General features: G+C 44.6%; 1 protein-coding gene across 1 annotated transcript; it reads right to left on the reverse strand.

Annotated features, from left to right (window-relative positions):
• Positions 1–251: 251 nt before the first annotated feature.
• LOC140662663 (olfactory receptor 5J3-like) lies at positions 252–1235 on the reverse strand. The gene has a single exon (XM_072886229.1). The coding sequence runs from the start codon at positions 1233–1235 to the stop codon at positions 252–254; it is 984 nt and encodes a 327-aa protein (XP_072742330.1).
• Positions 1236–22319: the final 21084 nt, after the last annotated feature.

The following is a 22319-nucleotide window of genomic DNA, read 5'->3' on the forward strand; positions in this document are numbered from 1 at the left end:
TGTTACAAAGCATATTGCCATTGAAATAGTGACTATCACCATCTGAAAAGTTAGTTCCTAAGGACTGCTCAATGACACATCCCTCTTTCAGGGGGTGAGGTAAAATAGGGAGCCCTGCAACAGGAAGGGGGGCTGCCTACTCTCTTTCACAACAGACAGATGCGGCAACATGCAGTCTTAGATATTGCTCCCTTTTCCTTTCTGTTTGTCAGGGGGGAACCACCTACCTGCATATTCTCTTTTGACAGTTCTCAGGTTCTCTCAGTCCTGCCTGGACTCCTGAATCTCTGTGGTACACATGGAGAGTAATATAGCCTTGCTACTGTCCTTTGAAGGGCTTCTTTGACTTCCTTGTTCCTCAGGCTATAAATCATAGGGTTCAGCATGGGAATTGCCAGAGTGTAAAACACAGAGATGATCTTGTCGTGATCCACAGAGTATTTTGAAGTGGGCCGTAAGTACATGAAGGAGCCTGTCCCATAGAACATGGTGACAGCAGTCATGTGGGAAGCACAGGTGCAGAAGGCTTTGCATCTGCCTTTGACGGATTTAATCTTGTGGATGGTAACCCCAATGCAGATGTAAGAGATGAGAATGAGGAGCATGGTTGAGATGATGAGCACAGTAGCACAGGTGAAATGGACCAGGTCAGTGATGTAAGTGTCAGAGCAGGAGAGTTTCAGGATGGGAGGCACATCACAGAAGAAATGATTGATGATGTTGGACTTGCAGAAGGACAGGTGGAATATAAATAATGTCTGAATAGTTGCATTCATGCAGCTCATGAAGTAGGAGCCACACACAAGGAGCATGCAGAACCCCTTGGACATAATGACAGGGTAGAGCAAGGGGTTGCAGATGGCTATAACCCGGTCATATGCCATCACGGCCAGGAGGTAGCACTCTCCTGTCACTGCGATGCAGAACAGGAAGAGCTGAGCTGTGCATGCTGTGTAGGATATGACTTTTGTCTCAGCCACAAAGGTCATGAGTGTGCTAGGTGTAATTATGGTGGAGTAGCTGATATCTAAGAAGGAAAGGCTGCTGATGAAGAAGTACATGGGGGTGTGGAGCTTGGAGTCAATCCGGATGAGCACAATCATCCCCAGATTTCCCACTAGGGTCAACAGATAGATCAGTAGAAACACCATGAAGAGAAGGACCTGCAACTTCAGGTTGTCTGTGAATCCCAACAAGATAAACTCAGTCACCACAGTGTGATTCCCTTCTGCCATCTATCATAGGTGGGAAAGCCAAGATTTCCCACTAGGGTCAACAGATAGATCAGTAGAAACACCATGAAGAGAAGGACCTGCAACTTCAGGTTGTCTGTGAATCCCAACAAGATAAACTCAGTCACCACAGTGTGATTCCCTTCTGCCATCTATCATAGGTGGGAAAGCCAAGATTACACTGCAGAAAACAAGGCAAACACAGACTGACTGTCAGTGGGTCAAACTGGCTCTCATCAGGCTGATCTAAGATGAATGTATAATTTTGTGTATCTTCCTATTCATGTTTTTCAAGTTCTGAACTCAAATTATCTTATAGGCATTTCCTGCCTTTCAAAGGCTTGTATTCTTTCTGTGTACCCTGAAGGAGCACAGGTTAACAAATCACACTTATTCCTGCAGGTCTCACTGCCTTTCCCTCCCCAAACACTTAGTTTAACTTCTAAGGCAGTAATCTGCACAGCGGGCACTAAATCCATAGTATTTGTTTCACCCCACCTATTTTAGATATCTACTCAAACATGACTTGAAATGCTTGTTTTTCCCATTTTATATGGACATCATCTGGATAATTAACTTTGTACACTGTTGGGATATAAAGGTAAACACATGCTAAGCTACGAAAATCTCTCAAACAGAAAAATCAGGGCCAGAAGTGTGTACCTTATTACTATGACAAAATGATATTTTGGGGCAATTACGGTAAGCAGAATGCCAAAGCTAGGGGTTTGGGAAAGCTCAACTATAAATATTAATGGCATTTCAGGCTGAAAGGGAGCAGAGATTCTGCTCTGCTGTTACTTCTATAAATCTGAGAATAAAATGAGAATTATAATCAGTTGAATTCTCAGGCATAGTCTGCTTATGAAGTCTAAAGATAAGCTTTCTGTTCCCACGAATAAAAAATTAAAAAGAGACACTGGAAGAACTGATTTTGTCCATTTCCCTTTTCCAAGGAAGAATGAACTCTACTGATGTAATTACTTGAAACATTGGTCTAATTTTTTCTTTAAAATCTCCAGTACCATAGATTTCCCATGGTCCCTAGTCACTTTTGTTTCTTCTTAAAAGGTTAGTTATTCAGTTTTCTCCTAAAGATTAAACCAAAATTTCCCATTGTAATTTAACTGAAAAACTTTTTGTGTCCCCCCCTCCCATTGTGGGCAAAAGAAACCACTTTTCCCTTTCCACCATTTCATACAATCATAAAATCATAGAATATCTCAAGTTGGAAGGGACCCATGAGGATCATCAAGTCCAACTCCATGCTCCTCGCAGGACTACCTAAATATAAACTATACAACTTAGATCGTTGTCCAGACACTCCTTGAATTTATGTATTTTTCCACCATCAGCTTTAACACAGTGACCTTTTTGGTATGTTGCTTCTCCTAGACTGTCTCCTGTAGGGTCTTAGTTCATTTTGTAAATTGTTATCATAAAACAAATAGTTTGGTCTAATGGCAAACATGTCAAACAGAAACTTAGAAAGATGAGAAAACTACTGCTTAGAAAGCTAGTAAACCCAGGTCCCAAAATCTGGGGGGGGGGGGGAAATCAGAGATTTTCAAGAATACCTGTATTGTTATACTGTAAGGGGGGCGGGAGGGGGGGAGTGGGAATTCTCCCTCCCTCTCCAGTAAAGCAAAGGTGTAAAATATATGTAATATATGCATTCATACTAATCACAGAACTTTTTATTCCAGCCCTGTTCTTACCTTACCACTCACGTCTTAGCATGCTGGGTGCATTAGTGTTTCTTCTCTTGTCAATGTAAAAGAAACAGGAAAGAGGAAAACATTCTGTTAATGCAGATTTGACTGCATTGACCAAATAAGAAGTGATTTCTATTTTCTAAAACCAGAAAGGAATAGGTACTGTATCTCTAGCAGAGTCAGAGAGAGGAAAATCTCTTGCACCTTATCAGCAAGTAGGTATTTTAGCAGTTAGCATGCACATTCATATACTTTTGTGTGTAGAATTCCTGATGGGCCACAGAGTCTGAACCCAAGACAAGGCACAGCGGGACCATTAAAATGTCCTTTGTACTCCCGGTGGAGATAGTCTGTTCTCTCTTTTCCTGCAATTAGACAAATGGACTTTATTACTCTCAGTTTTAAACAGAACATTTTTATTGTTTTTTCTTTTTTTTTTGCCATGTGATCCTTTGTGTTATTTTTCTTGTTTTACTCTGCTACTTAGTAACCTAGCACTATAGGACTATAAAATCAAGGACTATAAAACCACTTTCCATATTGGGAAGGGAACCACAAGCAATGAGAAAAAGTTGTTTCTGTTCAGCAAGGTTGAAGGCTCTTCCCCCAAAACCTCTCTGAAACTGACCAGTAATGACACTGACCAACTTGTTGTGGTCTGATGCTCCAGGATGGGTGAATTAAATCACTGGGGAAGTGCCACTTAAATCTATTTTCACATTCTGAGGAGTCAGTTTCTCAGGTGGTTGTTGACATCAGGCATGTCCTTCAACCTATTCTGAAACACGCTAAAGATATAAGAAGCAGAGGTTGAATTGCTACTTCAAACACTTCTAATCTCTGCATTGAGGCCCTCAACGTGTGGAATACTTCAGTAAATTCATTTAATTCAAGCCAGAAACTAATATTCTTCTAAGATCCCTCAGCTAAGTCGATTACTTGTTTGTCAAGGCTTTTTTCTTATGCGCCAAGGGATATGATTATGTGTAACCAAATAATATGTTTTTTCTAGTTCTACAGATCTACACCAAGTGATTAATGTTGCCTTTTAGCCAGTTGTATCAAAGCTGTAATGTTTTCAAATTCTCAGAACAATCACACTGAAATAAAGCACTTCTGTCATTTCTTCATAAAATCATAAAATCATAGAATCATAGAATGGTTTGGGTTAGAAGGGACCTTTAAAGAGCATCTAGTAAAACCTCCTTGCCTTGGGCAGGGACATCTTTTGCTAGAGCAGGTTGCTCAAAGCCCTGTCCAACCTGATCTTGAACACTTCCAATCATGGGGCATTCACAACTTCTCTGGGCAACCTCTTCCAGTGTCTCACCACCCTCATTGTAAAAATATTTCTTCCTTATGTCCAATCTAAATCTACCTTCTTTCAGTTTAAAACTGTTGCCCCTCGTCCTATCACTACAACCCTTGGTAAAAGGTCTTTCTCCATCTTTCTTATAAGCCTCTATAAAGAATTCAAAGGCTGCAAAAAGGTCTCCCTGGAGCGTTCTCTTCTCTGGCCTGAACAACCCCAACTCTCTCAAGCCTTTCTTCATAGGAGATGTGTTCCAGCCCTCAGATCATTTTTGTGGCCCTCCTCTGAACCTGCTCTTTCTTTGGTCCTTGTCTTTCTTATACTGGGGACCCCAAAAATGGACGCAGTACCCCAGGTGGTGACTCACGAGAGCAGAGTAGAGGGGAAGAACCACCTCCCTTGACCTGCTGGCCATGTTTCTTTTGATGCAGCTCAGTATATGGTTGGCTTTCTGGGCTGCAAGCGCGTATTGCAGGCTCATACCCAATTTGTCACTCACCAGTATCCCCAAGTCTTTCTCCACAGGGCTGCTCTCAATCCATTTGCCCCTCAGTCTGTACTGAAAGTGGGGATTGTCCCAAACCAGGTGCAGGACCTTGCACTTCACTTTGTTGAACTTCATTAAGTTCACCTGAGCCCACTTCTCAAGCCTGTCAAGGTCCCTCTGGATGGCATCCCTTCCCTCTAGTGAATCAACTGCACCGCTCAGCTTGGTGTCCTCTGCAAACCTGCTGAGGGTGCACTCAATCCCACTGTCTATTTCACTGATAAAGATATTAAATAACATTTGTCCCAGTGCAGACCCTTGAGGGGCACCACTCTTTAATGGTTTCCACTTGGACATTGAGGCATTGACTGTAACTCTTTGGACATGGCCATCCAGCCAATTCCTATATCTAACAGTCCATCAATCAAACCCATATCTCTCCAATTTAGCAGCAAGAATGTTGTGGGGGACTGTATCAAAGGCCTCACAAAAGTCCAGGTAGATGACATCCATAGCTCTACCCTTGTCCACTGATGCAGTCACTTCGTCACAGAAGGCCACTAGATTACACAGGTATGATATGCCCTTGGTGAAGCCATGTTGGCTGTTTCTTAATAGGGTAAATCTTAGCTCAGAAGTCACTGTTTAGGAAATAATACACTCAGTCCAATAGTAGTAAGTCTCCAATCAATACTGTTTCTTGATTTCCCTGGGTCAGTCAATTCAAGTATTCATTCTTTGTTCATTCATTATTCATTCAAGGTCATCATTCTTTGACACTGTTAGGTATGAGCCCAGTTACCAGTCATACAGTAAAGAATTCTGTGAAAATGATATTTTTTGAGAATCCCTCTGAGTTAAGTCCTTTCGACTTCCCCCATCAGGATAATTTCCTTTATATTCTTCAGCAATTCTTTTGATGTTTTCTGTTTTCAATTTTGAATGATCCGCTATTGTTTACTTTGAAAATTTTCCAGGCCACCAAGTACTTCACACACTCCCACTTGGTTTGTTTAATGTATAAAACCTCGATAGCTGAAGTTTCACAGTAGAAAGTCACCTTGTAGTCAAGGATTACACTTAGCAATCTTCTCTCCCTCCAGGTCACAACAATGTTCCTATTGTTAATCTTCCTCTTTCTGCAGCTCTTATCTTCATTGACCCTTTTTTCACATTATAACTGGAAGGGCACTAAGTTGATTTTGCCTATACTTCCAAAATTTTTCATTAATTACATGACAGTGAAAGGCAGAGTAACAGTCTACAGATGTTTCAATTCTAGCTTTGTCATTGTGGTATTTGACCCAATCCTTTCAGGCATCTTCAAAAAGATTTTTCATTTGCTTGTTAGTAAGAAACATATGAATATTTGATACATATTTTCCTCTGATCATCTCTGCACCATCTGGAATAACACATTTTATCTTGAATTCAAGACAACACTCATCGTTAGCATTGTTAGTACTTGTCAGAGCTGCAAACTTTTTTCAGTCAGTTAAACACTGAGGTTTTGTCACTTGTTTCAGATTTTTTAAAAGTAATACGTTGTGATTTGCCTTTATCTTATTGTGGGATAATTGCTGGAGGTGACTTAGAAATTAAACTTATATTCACACTTTTAGGTAAGGTACAGCATTGAAGAAGATTCCTGGGTGGAATGCGGCTGACATGCAAGGCCATTCCATGGAAGTTCCCTGGGCCTGTAACCTTAGACGTCAGTGACGCCAGGGGAGGTTGGTGTACTGACTCTAAGAAGGTACTGTTTGGAGGGTGGAGCGGTGTGGAGACGCCACGGCCAGGCTCTGCAATTAAATGGGAACTCAAAGGTATTGTGTGTGACCCGTAAGCTGCACATTTGCTATCCTGGGCCAACAGTCTGTCATGTTTCTGACAAAATGCTGTCCTTTGATGAACTTTGCTCATTATAACATCATTATAATACCAAAACACACCTCCATCCCAAAAGCTACCTGCCTCCAAGGTGCGACCACCCTTCACTGAGCTTGTGCTTTGAATTTTTCCTAGCCTATACCTTTAAAAGCGAAGCGAGAAAACTTTACACCAATCCTAAACAAAGGTATGTATGACTAGAGTCACTCAAGCTCCACCTGAAAGGTGAAAGATAGTATAAAATGGCTTAAGAGAAAGCGAATGTTAGGGAAGACACCATCGCGTACCACTCTGACCTCTGGGATCAGTCAACGGGTTGAGCCTCTCTTGCCCCCCATCGGGACGCCTTTGGGTAAGATTCAAACACTTGCTTATTCCAAGTGCCTCCCTGGGAAACTTAGAAATCTCTCTAGAGTTGCTTTATCATCTTTAATGCGTTTATAGCTGGCAGTGTCACTCATACTCTTGGTATTTGCACGTGCTTTGCAGACAGTAAATTTATCACCGGTAATCCAAAGAATCTGTGCATCTGTTGCTCTAATAAACTGCACTCTTTCACGACTAGACTGGGGGTGCAGCGCATTTAAAATAACGCTGTCGCCTTTACTCTGATGAATGGCTGTATATACAGTCCTCAGAAAACAACCGTTGACCAAGTCTGAGACTAAGACTGGACCTAGCCGCACCTAGACTCCTCTCTGAGAAGGAGTTTAGAAAGCAAGGGGGTCCTGTCTGAACCTCGTGACTCAACGAGAGGGTTTCCCCCCCCTCAGCCACTCCTCAGACTCCTACACGACAGTAACTCTTTAACACAACACTTATTGATACTCTTCCATCTATAGGACTATTTTTCCCACATGACAATATTACCCCTTTACCAACAGCTGAAGTAGACCTGAATATGAAGCTCTTGAACACATTTCTCACTTTCCATCTTAAGAGTTAATAATTTTTTTTGAACTGGGAGAAGCCACTCTTAGTGCAAGGTGTTTATGCACATTCCTTGAATGCCTGCTCCCCTTAGAGTATTTGTTTTGAATTCTTCCCTCACTATGCCTTTGGGGTTATGACATACCATGATGTTTCTCATTAGTCCTCTCACAATGGGCACAATGGAGCATGATACTCTTTACCTTGTGGCTCTTTCCCAAGAAGCCCACCAGAGCCAGAGCAGCACATGCTGCAAATCTGGTCACTGGGTTACTCTTTACTGTGTTAACTGTTTACTGTTTACTGTGTTACCGTTACTGTTTACTGTGCTTACTGCATACTGGGTTACTGGTTACTGTGAGCTCTGATATGCAGCCCTGGGACTGGCATTTTGGACAGACTGGGAGAACACAGAAGTAAGCCAAGTTTTCTAGTTAGGGGTTAAGAATAGGCTGGAAACATCAGGTCAACGATGGTGACTCAACATCTAGAATGGGAATTTTTGGCTGAGGAGGCTTCTACAGTCTCCACAGTTTATTAATTGTGATTATTCTTCCTAAGTGTACCAAACTAATATGTTTTGGTTTTGCTTTTTAATGTTTTCCCAAAATCATGCACAGAGTCCTCTTGATTTTCAGTGCTCCCTAGTGAGGAAGGGCACAAACCAAACAAAAAAAACCAACAGAATGAAACAAAACAAGTAGAATACCCTGCTGAAAATGTCAAAGCATCCTGGTTCATAGATGATAAAAAGGGCATTTTAATGATTTCCTTAGAGTGCTGAGTGCTTCTGTCCCTAAAGGTTAAGGTATTTTCAGATATACAGATCAGGTATACTCCTTGCTTCTAGTTATGCCTATTTACAGGTATGACAGAGCACTCTAGCAGTAAATGTATTTATTTCATGCTATGGTGAAGACTGGGGTAACAAGTATTTTGGTTTAATTCCTCCAAAAGCTCCCCACCTCACAATGTATTATTTTCATTTTGAAACCAGATGTGCTGGTTTTGCACACAGGATGTGTTGTTAGGAGAGATGAATTCTAGACAAGGAGCTGTGTAGTTAAGCTGGGCAGGCTGTATCCTCAGCTTATGTCAGTTACAGCTTAATTCCATGTCACTGACAATGGCAACAATTATATTAATGGTTTGATAGCAAGATGACAGTACAACAGTGAATTGGTTGTAAATGTTTAAGAATTTCTATTTGTGTTTGGAACAATAGTCCATTGTTTTAACATCAAGTTTCTAATTTTCTACTATGCTACAAACTAATAGTAGCACAGGACAGAGAAGACCTGTCTTTACCCACAGAGGCAGTACACCCACAGAGGCAGGACTGCTTTTGCTGCCAGACACTGAAGAAGATATATCGGATCCAGTATGTCCTCCTTTGCTGATAAATATCATCTGCATGTTTTGGTTACATCATCATGTTGAAATTGGACCTACCTGGATTCCTCAGAGATGCCTACTAGGATGATGTTTCTTGTCCAATTGCTCCTATGGCATTACATTTTGGCTCAAGGTAGATACTAGGTAAAAAACACTCAAATCCTTCAACTTCTGTTACTAACTTTCTAGATCTCACTCTCTGCTCTTTTAAACAAGAACATCCTTCCTGATCTGCATTCAGACACTAACCAAAGGGTGTGGGCACTCAGGATTCCTCTCACAGTCAAGGGGGAGAGAGAAAGAAAGATATATCCTTCAAATACAGTTCAGATTTCAAAACCTCCTGAAGTTTATTGACTTTTGTTTTGTTTTTTTAATTGAGAAAGAACAATTAGGTGCACTTCTGATTTTGATCAAACACTTTATAAGAGAGCAGATAAAACTGCCTCATTTGTTTCACTGTTCAACAGGATACTTTCCTATCAGTCAGATTTCTTTGTGTGGCTTTGTACTACTTTCACTGATACACCACTGACTGCTCCAACTTTACGTGTGGGATAGAAGAGGAAGGGAAGTAGGGAATGATGTAGTGGAGGCTAAGTGGAGAAATTAATATAAATTAATAAATTAATTAATATAAATTAATATAGGCCATGCCTATAGTCTGAAACACAAGCTGGCAGGGAAGAAGACCCCAGCTTTTGCTGGAACTCAGGAAAAAAAAGAGAGTTTATGACCTTTGGAAGAAGGTGCAGACAACTCAGGAGGACTACAAAGATGTTGTGAGGTTATGCAGGGAGAAAACAAGAAGAGCCAAAGCCCAGCTAGAACTTAATCTCGCTACTGCTGTAAAAGACAAATAAAAAATTTCTATAAATACAGTCACAACAAAAGGAGGGCTAAAGGAGAATCTCTATCCTTTATTGGATGCAGGGGGAAACAAAGGATGAGGAAAATGCTGAGGTACTTAACATCTTCTTTGCCTCAGCCTTTAATACTAAGACCACTTGTTCTCAGGGTACCCCCTGAGCTGGAAGACAGGGACAGGGAGCAGAATGAAGCCCCCATAATCCAAGGGGAAATAGTTAGCGACCTGCTACACCACTTAGACACACACAAGTCTATGGGGCTGGATGGGATCCACCCAAGGGTACTGAGGGAGTGGTGGAAGTGCTCACCAAGCCACTTTCAATCCTTTATCAGCAGTCCTGGCTAACCAGGGAGGTCCCAGTTGACTGGAGGTTAGCAAATGTGATGCCCATCTACAAGAAGAGCTGGAAGGAGGATCCAGGGAACTACAGGCCTGTCAGCCTGACCTCAGTGCTGGGGAAGGTTATGGAGCAGATCATCTTGAGTGCCATCACACGGCACATACAGGACAACCAGGTGATCAGGCCTAGTCAGCATGTGTTTATGAAAGGCAGGTGCTGCATGATCCCCTACTGATCTCCTATGACAAGATGACTCGCATAGTGGATGAGGGAAAAGCTCTGGATGTTGTTTATCTGGACTTTAGGAAAGCCTTTGACACTGTTTCCCATAGCATTCTCCTGGAGAAACTGGCTGCTCATGGCTTGGATGGGTGTACTCTTTGCTGGGTAAAAAACTGGTTGGATGGCCGAGCCCAAAGAGTTATGGTGAACGGAGTTAAATCCAGTTGGCAGCCGGTCATAAGTGGTGTTCCCCAGGGCTCAGTATTGGTGCCAGTTCTGTTTAATATCTTTATCAATGACCTGGACGAAGGGATCAAGTGAACCCTCAGTAAGTTTGCAGATGACACCAAGTTGGGTGGGAGTGTTGATCTGCTTGAGAGAAAGGCTCTACAGAGGGATCTGGATAGGCTGGATCGATGGGCTGAGGCCAATTGTATGAGGCTCAACAAGGCTCAGTGCTGGGTCCTGCACTTAGGTCACAACAACCCCTTCCCTAAAGGCTTAGGGAAGAGTGGCTGGAAAGCTGCCTGGCAGAACAGGACCTGGGAGTGTTGGTCAAGAGCCAGCTGAATATGAGCCAGCAGCGTGCCCAGGTGGCCTGGGCACATGGCCAAGAAAGCAAAGAGCAGCCTGGCTTGTATCAGAAATAGCGTGGCCAGCAGGACTAGGGAACTGATTGTCCCTTTGTTCTCAGCACTGGTGAGACCGCATCTTGAATACTGTGTTCAGTTTTGGGTCCCTCACTACAACAAAGACATTGAGGTGCTGGAGCCTGTCCAAAGAAGAGCAACGAAGCTGGTGAAGGGTCTAGAGCATGTGTCTTATGAGGAGCGGATGAGGGAACTGGAGTTGTTTAGCCTGGAGAAAAGGAGGCTGAGGGGAGACCTTATCTCTCTCTATAACTCCCTGAAAGGAGGTTGTAGTGAGGTGGGTGTCAGTGTCTTTTCCTAAGTAACAAGTGATAGGACAAGAGGAAATGACCTCAAGTTGCACAAGGGGAGGTTTAGATTGGATATTAGGAAAAAAATTTTCACTGAAAGGGTTATCAAGCATTGGAACAGGCTCCTCGGGGAAGTGGTTGAGTCACCATCCCTGGAAGTATTTAAAAGACGTTTGGATGAGGTGCTTAGGGACATGGTTTAGTGGTGTACTTGGTAGTTTTAGGTTAACGGTTGAACTCAATAATCTTAAGGGTGTTTTCCAACCTACCCAGTTCTATGATTCTATGATTCTAAAGGGCTAGGAACAAGAATTGCGGCTTCAACCAGAGGTTTTCTTCCAAGAATACAGTGTGAACTACTCTGTGATTATTAAACTGTTCTGCTTTCTAATAGTGTCTCAGTTATAGAAGAGCATTAGAAGTCTGGGCTTTCAGCAAGCTCTTCAGCCTCTGCAGCACTTCAGGATATTTCAGACTTAGATTGGGATTCTTCTTACCTAACTGCCTCTGAGCTAATCTCTGATAAAGTTAAAGAAACAGACACTCTTAAGATGCAAATGGGCATCCTAATGTACATGATTCTCAGAAACTGCTTCTTAAAATCCCTATTTGTCTCTACTGCTTTACCTGGCCATAAGTGGACCTTCCCGATTGTCCTAGATATTAAACCCCTGCAACACTCAAGAGACGGTGGAGCTCTGATCTAGAGAGTATAAGTCTCATCAGTGTTGCTACAGAGCACTGTGTCCTAAAGAAAGGAATTCTGTGAAATGTTTCATTTATCATCACTGCATTACAAGGACCCTAGTTTGTCCACATCCACACATTTTCTAATCATTGGAGGTCAATGTCTGCCTTCTTTCCTGTCAAAGAGGAAACCTGTAATTTATTCAAGTTCACCACAGAAAGAAAAAAATTTTCTCAATAGAAAGTAATGGTCATAAATGCAATAAAATAGTGTAATTTGGATTTCTAAACTGTGGTGAAATGGGGCTGATGCAGTGCCAGGGCCGCTGGCTGCCCCTGCAGCTGCACCTGCTGCTGCCCCAGGATGCAGGGTCCTGCTCAGAGGGACTCTGTCCCCTCCCACCGGCTGTATCCCCCATGCTGAATGTCAGGTGGGCATCTGAGCCCAGCAAGACAGCAGCCCATGGGGATGCCTAAGTAGCACCACCCTGTTGCCCTCCAATATCCTGCCTCGTCCCATCCACATTAAGAGGACTGGGCTGGGGCCAGGCATGGCCCACTGCACTGGGGAAGGGCATAGGCAGCAGGGGTGAAGGTGGCACTGAGTGTCCTGCAGCCCCTTGGGGGGAGAGTTGAGGCCATGTGGTGGGTACTGCCGAAGGATGGGGTTTACTGGTAGGTCTGGACTTACTGCTGGAGCTGGACTCACTGCTGGAGCTAGTGGTGGGCTACTGTTGCAGGAGTTATGCAGCTGCCACCTAGTCCATGTTAGGAATTACGCGGATGCCACCTCAACATGGCTGAGCCCAAGGTTCCTGCTCGTTCTTTCCATAGCATGCCCATTGCATGACACACCCCAAAGGCATATTTAGAGGCAGGGTAAATAGTTACTCACTGATTATGTTCCCACCAATGCAACTAATGCAGTTAATTCATCCCCTTGGGCACTCACTGAAGACTGTAGAAGTTCTGCTTCAAGTACTTCTAAGTTTCTCACCACTGCATAGCGTGTGTGTCATTTTTCATTCACACAGTACAAAGATCCATCGGTGAAAAGGGTTCTCTAGAGGTTAATCCCGCAGATCTTGCCATAGATGGCTGGATTGAAACACTACCTTAGCACAATCATGATGCAGCTCACCATTGGAGGGAACAGGCAGTAAAGTTGCTGGATTCAAAACATTACATCGTTTTAAGGTAATATTATCTGCATTCAAAATAGTTAATTCATAACAATGCGATCTTTGTGGGGACAATGCTTGTGTAGCGTGTTAAGAATTAGTGCTATTTCATGCGGGACATACACAGCTGTTGGGTGACCCAGGACTAATGGTTTGCTCCTTTTTATGATAGCAGCTGTTTCTGCTATCGCTCTAACACAGGAATTATTCCCTACTGCTACAGGATCCAGTTGAGTAATAAGCCACAGGGTGGCGGTGTGGACCTAGCTTTTGAGTAAGGACGCCGCCCAGCTACTCCTTTGGTCTCATGCACAAGCAGTTCAAAGGGCTTGGAGTAATCCGGCAATTCCAGTGCAGAGCAGAAGCTAAAGCTCTTTTTATAGCTTGGAAAGCCTTTTCCCTCTCTGGAGCCCAACATATAGGCTTCACTTCCTCTGCCTTGGTAGCTTCTGTCAATGGCTTACTTAACTCCCTGTGCTGGTTTTGGCTGGGATAGAGTTAATTTTCTTTAGAGTAGCTAGTATGGGGCTATGTTTTGGATTTGTGCTGAAAACAGTGTTGATAATAGAGACATGTTTTAGTTGTTGCTAAGTAGTGCTTATACTAAATCAAGGACTTTTCAGCTTCCCATGCTCTGCCAGGTGCACAAGAAGTGGTGTGGGGGGGCGGGTACAGCTCTGACCCCAGCTGACCAAAGGGCTATTCCATACCATATGACATCATGCTCAGTATATGAAGCTGGGGATGGGAAGGGTGATGGTGGGTAATGAGAATGTATTGGATAGTGTGAGACCTGAGCATGATGTAAATGGTGTGGACTAAGGGGTGGAGAAGGTGCTGGTTTTGGCTGGGATAGAGTTAATTTTCTTCATAGTAGCTAGTATGGGGCTATGTTTTGGATTTGTGCTGAAAACAGTGTTGATAATATAGAGATGTTTTCATTATTGCTGAGCAGTGCTTATACTAAATCAAGGACTTTTCAGCTTCCCATGCTCTGCCAGGTGTACAAGAATTTGTGGGGGATACAGCTGGGACAGCTGACTCCAACTGACTGAAGGGCTATTCCATATAATAGGACATCATGCTCAGCATATAAAGCTGGGGAAGAAGAAGGAAGGGCGGGGACGTTCAGAGTTATGGCATTTGTCTTCCCAAGTAACCGCTGTGCGTGATGGAGCCCTGCTTTCCTGGAGATGGCTGAACACCTGCCTGCCCATGCGAAGCAGTGAATTAATTCCTTGTTTTGCTTTGCTTGTGTGTGTGGCTTTTGCTTTACCTATTAAACTGTCTTTACCTCAACCCACGAGTTTTCTCACTTTTACTCTTCCGATTCTCTTCCCTATCCCACCGGGGGGAAGTGAGTGAGCGGCTGTGTGGTGCTTAGTTGCCAGCTGGGGTTAAACCACAACATCCCCTAGCCCCAGTATCCAGGGTCTGCGCTATCCTACTGTGCCTAAAAATCCTCGCAGTTGTTTCTTTGTTACCGGTTGAGGTATTTCTACAATAGCCTGGTCCCGTTCTGGGTCTACTAATCTTTGTCCTTCTTTTAATATGAATCCTAAATATTTTACTTCCTGCTGACACAGATGAAGCTTAGAAAGAGATGCAAGGTGACCTTTTTCTGCTGAAGCAGTACATAGACAAATAGTATCTTTCAAGCAATCTTCATATGTCTTCCTGGAAAGTAACAAATCATCTACATAGCGTACAAGCATAGAACCTCCAAGTAATATAATATCTTTCAAGTAATCTTTAAGCAAATAGGAAAATATTGTAGGAGACCCAGTGAACCCTTGGGGTAAGCAGGTCCATGTTAGTTGTTGGTCTTTCCACATAAATGTGAACAGATGCTGGCTGTCTTCTGCTACAGGAATACTAAAGAATGCAGCTGTGAAATCGATAACAGTAAAGTATTTTGCCCACGGTGGAATTTGTAATAATATTTTTGATGGGTCTGGAACTACTGGATGAGGTACAATCACATGTTGATTTATTGCTCTGAGATCCTGTACAAACTGATATTCTGGATCCCCTCCCCTATCTAATCTGGTTTTGCTTACAGGTAAAATAGCGGTATTATATGGGCAATCACATGACTGTAAAACCCCTTTTTCCAAATATTGGTCGATTTGGTTTTGAATACTTTTTTCTGCTTCCCTTGGAATTCGATACTGCTTGATTGCTACGGGCTGTCCTCCGTTTTCATGGAGATTGGTCATGCCAATTTCAATAAACCCACATACATTCCAGAGGAGCTCCATAATTTTGAAGGTATTTTAATAAGTTCAGGTGGAACCTCAGGAATTTTGGGTGAGTTTTTGGCAGTGAGACAGACCCCTGCTGCTATAAGTTCTACCCCTTCTGGGGACGGATAGATCAAGCATTTAGAGCTTGTAGTAGGTCTCGTCCCAACAAACATATAGGTGAATCTTCTGCAATCACAAAACCTCCCCACACTCCCTGGCCACTTATCCATAGCAACAATGGCTGGCCAAGCCATTGTTCCTTTTTCCTGGTGACTCCTTGAACTATATCTACTATATCTCTGTCTACTCTATTGGTAGAGAGTTGCCCCTTAGGTTTGAAATTCAAAAGCAATATAGTGGCTCCTGTGTCAACTAGAACTGGTATTTCTTTGTCTTCTATTTTTCCCACAATTTGACCCTTATCATTCAGTTTAGTAGTCCAAAACCCATATATACCCCGAGATTTGTCTGAGTCTCCTTCCTCCCATCATTGCTGCTCAGCAATAGTCATCTGATCTTCCCCAAATCCAGGTCCATGGGGCCCCCTTGGACTCAAGGGACATTCTCTTTTCCACTGTCCTTGCTCCCCACAGTAGTTACAACAATCATTCCAATTACCACCTAATCTGTCGTTGGCTCCTCTCCCCAACCTTTATGCCAGGCTCCCTGGTGCCCTGGCAATGGAGCTCTGCCTCGGCCTCGCCCTCACATTCCTCTTGCTGTCTCTCCTTTCGCCTTACCTTCTCTAACTAGTGTTTCTTCTTTTCATCTCTACCATCAAAAATGAATATTGCAATGCTCATAATTTTTTGCAAATTTTCTCCTTGCCACCCCAGCATTTGATCCTTAAAATAGTTATGGATGTCAGAGGTGGCTTGGTTTACAAATACACTAGCAGCCAATGCATCATTAAAATTCTGTTCCATCATTCCGCTGTGTTTTAGGACAGTTTGTCTCAGCCTGGCCCAGAAGTCACTGGGGCGCTCATCTGGTCACTGTCAACATTCTTGCACTTCAGACCAATTTGTGCGCATTTCCCCACATGCTCTAATCACCTCTTGTGGTGCGTTGACCTTGGCTGGACACCAAGCTGCTCTGTCACTCCCCCTCCTCAGCTGGACAGCGGAGAGAACATATAATGAAAGGCTCGTGGGTTGAGATAAGGACAGGGAGAGATCACTCACCAATTCCCGTCACGGGCAAAACAGACTCAGCTTGGGGAAATTAATTTCAGTTATTACCAATGAAATCAGAGTAGGATAATGATAAATAAAACCATATCTTAAAACACTTTCCCCTCACCCCTCCCTTCTTCCTGGGCTCAACTTCACTCCTGATTCCCTTTACCTCCTCCCCTCAAGTGGCACAGGGGGACAGGGCATGGGGGTTGTGGTCAGTTCATCACACATTGTCTCTGCCACTCCTTCCTCCTCACTCTCTTCTGATCCAGTGTGGGGTCCCACGCACGGCAGACAGTCCTCCATGAACTTCTCCAACATGGATCCTTCCTACTGGCTGCGGTCTTTCACGAACTGCTCCATCATGGATCCTTTCCACAGGGTGCATTACTTCAGGAACAGGCTGTTCCAGTGTGGATTTCCCACAGGGTCACAAGTCCTGTCAGCAAACCTGCTCCAGTGTGGGCTCTCCATGGGGTCACAGCCTCCTTTGGGTGCATCCACCTGCTCTGGTGTGGGGTCCTCCATGGGCTGCAGGTCGATATCTGCTCCACCGTGGACCTCCATGAGCTGCAAGGGGACAGCCTGCTTCACCATGATCTTCACCAAAGGCTGCAGGGGAATTTCTGCTCTGGTGCCTGAAGCACCTCCTCCCTCTCCTTCTTCACTGACCTTGGTGTCTGCAGATTTGTTTCTTTCACATATTCTCACTCCTGTCTTCCAGCTGCTGTTGCACAGCAGTTTTTTTTCCCCTTCTTAAATATTTTATCAAAGACGTGCAACCACTCTCACTGATGGGCTCAGCTTTGGCCAATGGTGGGTCCATCTTGGAGCTAGCTGGCACTGGCTCTATCAGACATGGAGAAAGCTTTTGGCATCTTCTCACAGAAGCCACCCCTGTAGCCCTGCCACTATCAAAACCTTGCCACGCAAACCCAATACACCTCTATGAGGTTCCGATGCATGGTTTGCCATATCACCTGCTGCATTATAATCATAATGGGGATCAGCAGCCAGGAATAGCTGGCGTCCCACTCTGGCCTCTCGAGCCGGTTCAGCATCCTTTCCAAATATCCTCTCTCTCGTATCCTCTAAATAATTCTTTCAACATTATCTGAACATCGGAATACGAGATGTTGTGCCCCATACAGATATTGGAAAAAAGTTGAGCACATCACTCGGCATCCTCTGGAAGACATGGCATTTTACTCCCCCCGAGTGTTAAATCTCCTGGATTCCAGGGTTATTGAGTGTATACATGCAACACTGGAGAAGGAGCAGTAGCGCTTATTCTCCTTACATCCTGCCTTGAGGCACAAAGGCCTGGGAGACCCTTCTCACGGAGCCTGAATGTCATGGTTTAGCCCCAGACAGCAACTAAGCACCACACAGCCGCTCGCTCACTCTCCCCCCCACCCCGCCCGCGGTGGGATGGGGAAGAGAATCGGAAGAGTAAAAATGAGAACACTCGTGGGTTGAGAGAAGGACAGTTTAATAGGGAAAGCAAAAGCCACGCACGAGCAAAGCGAAGCAGGGAATTCATTCACTACTTCCCATGGGCAGGCAGGTGTTCAGCCATCTCCAGGAAAGCAGGGCTCCATCACACGTAATGGTTACTTGGGAAGACAAACGCCATCACTCCAAATGTCTCCCCCTTCCTTCTTCTTCCCCAGCTTTATATACTGAGCATGGCGTCATATGGTATGGAATAGCTCTTTGGTCAGTTTGGATCAACTATCCTGGCTGTGTCCCCTCCCAGCTTCTTGAGCACCTGGCAGAGCATGGGGAGCTGAAAAAAGTCCTTGACCAGTGTAAATACCACTCAGCAACAGCCAAAACATCAGCGTGTTATCAATATTATTCTCATACTAAACCCCAAAACACAGCACTATACCAGCCACTAGGAAGGAAATCAACTCTATCCCAGCTGAAACCAGGACAGTATCCACCCCTTATTCTATACCATTTACGTCATGCCCAGGTTCTACCCCTTCTAATACAATTAAGTTCATTTAGTCCATGGCTTTGTGCTCCATCCATCATAATAGTCCTTCAGGGCAGAAGAGATGGTCTGTGGTGTTGGATTGTTGCATGTTGAAGCCAGTTCTGGTTCCATCACCACTGCACTTTGCTTGCTTTCGTTGAAGTACATTCTTCGTTAATCTGGGTGATCCTTATTGAAAAAGTGATGACACACAGTATTATATAGCAATTGACATTATACCATTTAGTTCATTGGCTATTCTCACCCAAAATCAAATCCCCTTGAGGTACACAGCGGACTTCCCCATCCTTCCGCATTACCCACCAAGTGCACCCGGGTCCTTGAGCAAAAGCAATCCCACGAATGGGCTTGCCTTTGCTTGAGGCAAGAGTAACCCAGACTGTCTTCCCCAGCACGTTTTTTATGTGCACTACAGGGACCTTATCCCCTTCTACAGTGCGTAAAAGTTTTGATTGGGCAGGGCCAGCTCGATTGACAGATCCCCTAGTGTTGACTAACCACGTAGCCTTTGCTAAATGTGTATCCCAATGTTTGAATGTCCTACCACCCATTGCTCTCAGTGTAGTCTTTAACAGTCCATTATATCGTTCGCTTTTCCCGGAGGCTGGTGCATGACAGGGGATGTGATACACCCACTCAATGCCATGCTCTTTGGCCCAGGTGTCTATGAGGTTGTTTCAAAAATGAGTCCTGTTGTCTGACTCAGTTCTCTCTGGGGTTCCATGTTGCCACAGGACTTGCTTTTCAAGGCCCAGGACAGTGTTCCGGGAGGTGGCATGGGGCACAGGATATGTTTCCAGCCATCCGGTGATTGCTTCCACCATTGTAAGCACATAGTGCTTGCCTTGGTGGGTTTGTGGGAGTGTGATATAATCAATGTGCCAGGCCTCCCCATATTTATATTTCAGCCATCGCCCTCCATACCACAGAGGCTTTAACCGCTTGGCTTGTTTAATTGCAGTGCATGTTTCACATTCATGGATAACCTGTGCAATAGTGTCCATGGTCAAGTCCACCCCTCGATCACGAGCCCATCTATATGTTGCATCTCTTCCTTGATGGCCTGAGGTGTCATGGCCCAGCGAGCTATAAATAATTCACTCTTATGTTGCCAGTCCAGATCCACCTGAGCCACTTCAATCTTAGCAGCCTGATCCACCTGCTGGTTGTTTTGATGTTCCTCAGTGGCCCGACTCTTGGGTATGTGAGCATCTATGTGATGTACTTTTACAGCCAGATTCTCTACCTGGGCAGCAATATCATGTCACATTGCTGCAGCCCAGATGGGTTTGCCTCTGTGCTGCCAATTGTTCTGCTTCCATTGCTGTAACCACCCCCCACAGGGCATTTGCCACCATCCATGAGTCAGTATAGAGATAGAGCACTGGCCACTTTTCTCGTTCAGCAATGTCTAAAGCCAGCTGGATGGCCTTTACTTCTGCAAATTGGCTCGATTCACCATCTCCTTCAGCAGTTTCTACCACTTGTCGTATAGGACTCCATATGGCAGCTTTCCATCTCCGATGTATTCTTACAATACGACAGGACCCATCAGTGAACAGTGCATACTGCTTCTCATTTTCTGGTAGTTTATTGTACAGTGGGGCCTCCTCAGCATGCGTCACCTCCTCCTCTGGCGATATTCCGGAATCTTTGCCTTCTGGCCAGTCCATAATTACTTCCAAGATTCCTGGGCGATTGGGGTTTCCTATCCGAGCCTGTTGTGTGATCAGTGCAACCCACTTACTCCACGTAGCATCAGTTGCATGATGTGTGGAGGGGACCCTCCCTTTGAACATCCAGCCCAGCACCGGCAGTCGAGGTGCCAAGAGGAGCTGTGCTTCAGTACTAACCACTTCCAAAGCAGCTCAAACCCCTTCATATGCTGCCAATATCTCTTTTTCAGTTGGAGTATAGCGAGCCTCAGATCCTCTGTATCCCCGACTCCAAAACCCTAGGGGTTGACCTCGAGTCTCCCCTGGTGCTTTCTGCCAGAGGCTCCAGGTAGGGCCATTCTCCCCGGCTGCAGTGTAGAGCATATTTTTTACGTCTTGCCCTGCCCAGACTGGCCCAAGGGCTACTGCATGAACTATCTCCTGTTTAATTTGTTCAAAGGCTTGTCGTTGCTCAGGGCCCCATTTGAAATCGTTCTTCTTCTGGGTCACTTGACAAAGAGGGCTTACGATCGGACTGTATTTTGGGATATGCATTCTCCAAAACCCCACAATGCCTAAGAAAGCTTGTGTTTCCTTTTTGCTAGCTGGTGGAGACATGGCTGTTATTTTGTTAATCACATCCATTGGGATCTGACGATGTCCATCTTGCCATCTTATTCCTAAAAACTGGATCTCCTGTGCAGGTCCCTTGACCTTACTTTGTTTTATGGCAAAGCTAGCTTTCAGAAGGATCTGGACTATTTTCTTCCCTTTCTCAAAAACTTCCTCTGCTGTATTGCCCCACACAATAATGTCATCAATGTATTGCAGATGTTCTGGAGCTTCGCCCTGTTCCAGTGCCGTCTGGATCAGTCCATGGCAAATGGTAGGGCTGTGTTTCCACCCCTGGGGCAATCGATTCCAAGTGTACTGAACGCCCCTCCAAGTGAAAGCAAACTGTGGCCTGCACTCTGCTGCCAAAGGCATTGAGAAATACGCATTAGAGATATCAACTGTAGCATACCATTTGGCTGCTTTTGACTCCAGTTCGTATTGAAGTTCCAGCATGTCCGGCACGGCAGCACTCAGCGGCGGCGTGACTTCATTCAGGCCACGATAGTCTACTGTTAGTCTCCACTCTCCATTAGACTTTTGCACTGCCCATATGGGACTGTTAAAAGGTGAATGAGTCTTACTGATCACTCCTTGGCTCTCCAGTCGATGAATCAGTTTATGGATGGGAATCAGGGAGTCTCGGTTGGTACAATATTGCCTCCGGTGCACCGTTGTGGTAGCAATTGGCACCTGTTGTTCTTCAACTCTCAGCAACCCCACAACAGAAGGGTCCTCTGAGAGACCAGGCAAGGTGGACAGCTGTTTAATTTCCTCTGTCTCCAAGGCAGCTATACCAAAAGCCCACCAGTACCCTTTTGGGTCCTTGAAATACCCTCTCCTGAGGTAGTCTATGCCAAGGATGCACAGAGCCTCTGGGCCAGTCACAACGGGGTGCTTTTGCCACTCATTCCCAGTTAGGCTCACTTCGGCCTCCAATACAGTCAGCTGTTGGGATCCCCCTGTCACTCCAGAAATACGGATGGGTTCTGCTCCTATATAGCTTGATGGCATTAGGGTACACTGTGCACTGGTGTCTACAAGAGCTTTATACTACTGTGGGTCTGATGTGCCAGGCCATTGAATCCACACAGTCCAGTAAACCCGTTTGTCTCTTTCCTCCACCTGGCTGGAGGCAGGGCCCCCCTAATCCTGGTCACAATATTCATTACCCATTTCTTGTATATACGAGTCAGGACTTTCTTCATTATAATCAAGAGTAAGATCAGCCCTTTCACTCTGTCTGGGGAACTGTCTACTGGAAACCGGAGCAGCAATTTTCCTGGAAGAACCCCCTTTGGTGATTGTTTTTCCTTGCAACTCACGTACTCGTGCCTCTAGGGTTGAGATAGGTTTTCCATCCCACTTCCTCATGTCCTCTCCGTGGTCACACAAGTAAAACCATAGGGTGCCCCGTGGTG

This window comes from Ciconia boyciana, chromosome 22 (genome assembly GCF_034638445.1).
Source record: "Ciconia boyciana chromosome 22, ASM3463844v1, whole genome shotgun sequence".
NCBI lineage: Eukaryota > Metazoa > Chordata > Aves > Ciconiiformes > Ciconiidae > Ciconia > Ciconia boyciana.

Coding starts and splice junctions, on each gene's coding strand:
- LOC140662663 (XM_072886229.1), bottom strand. CDS start 1,235: ATGGCAGAAGGGAATCACACTGTGGTGACTGAGTTTATCTTGTTGGGA.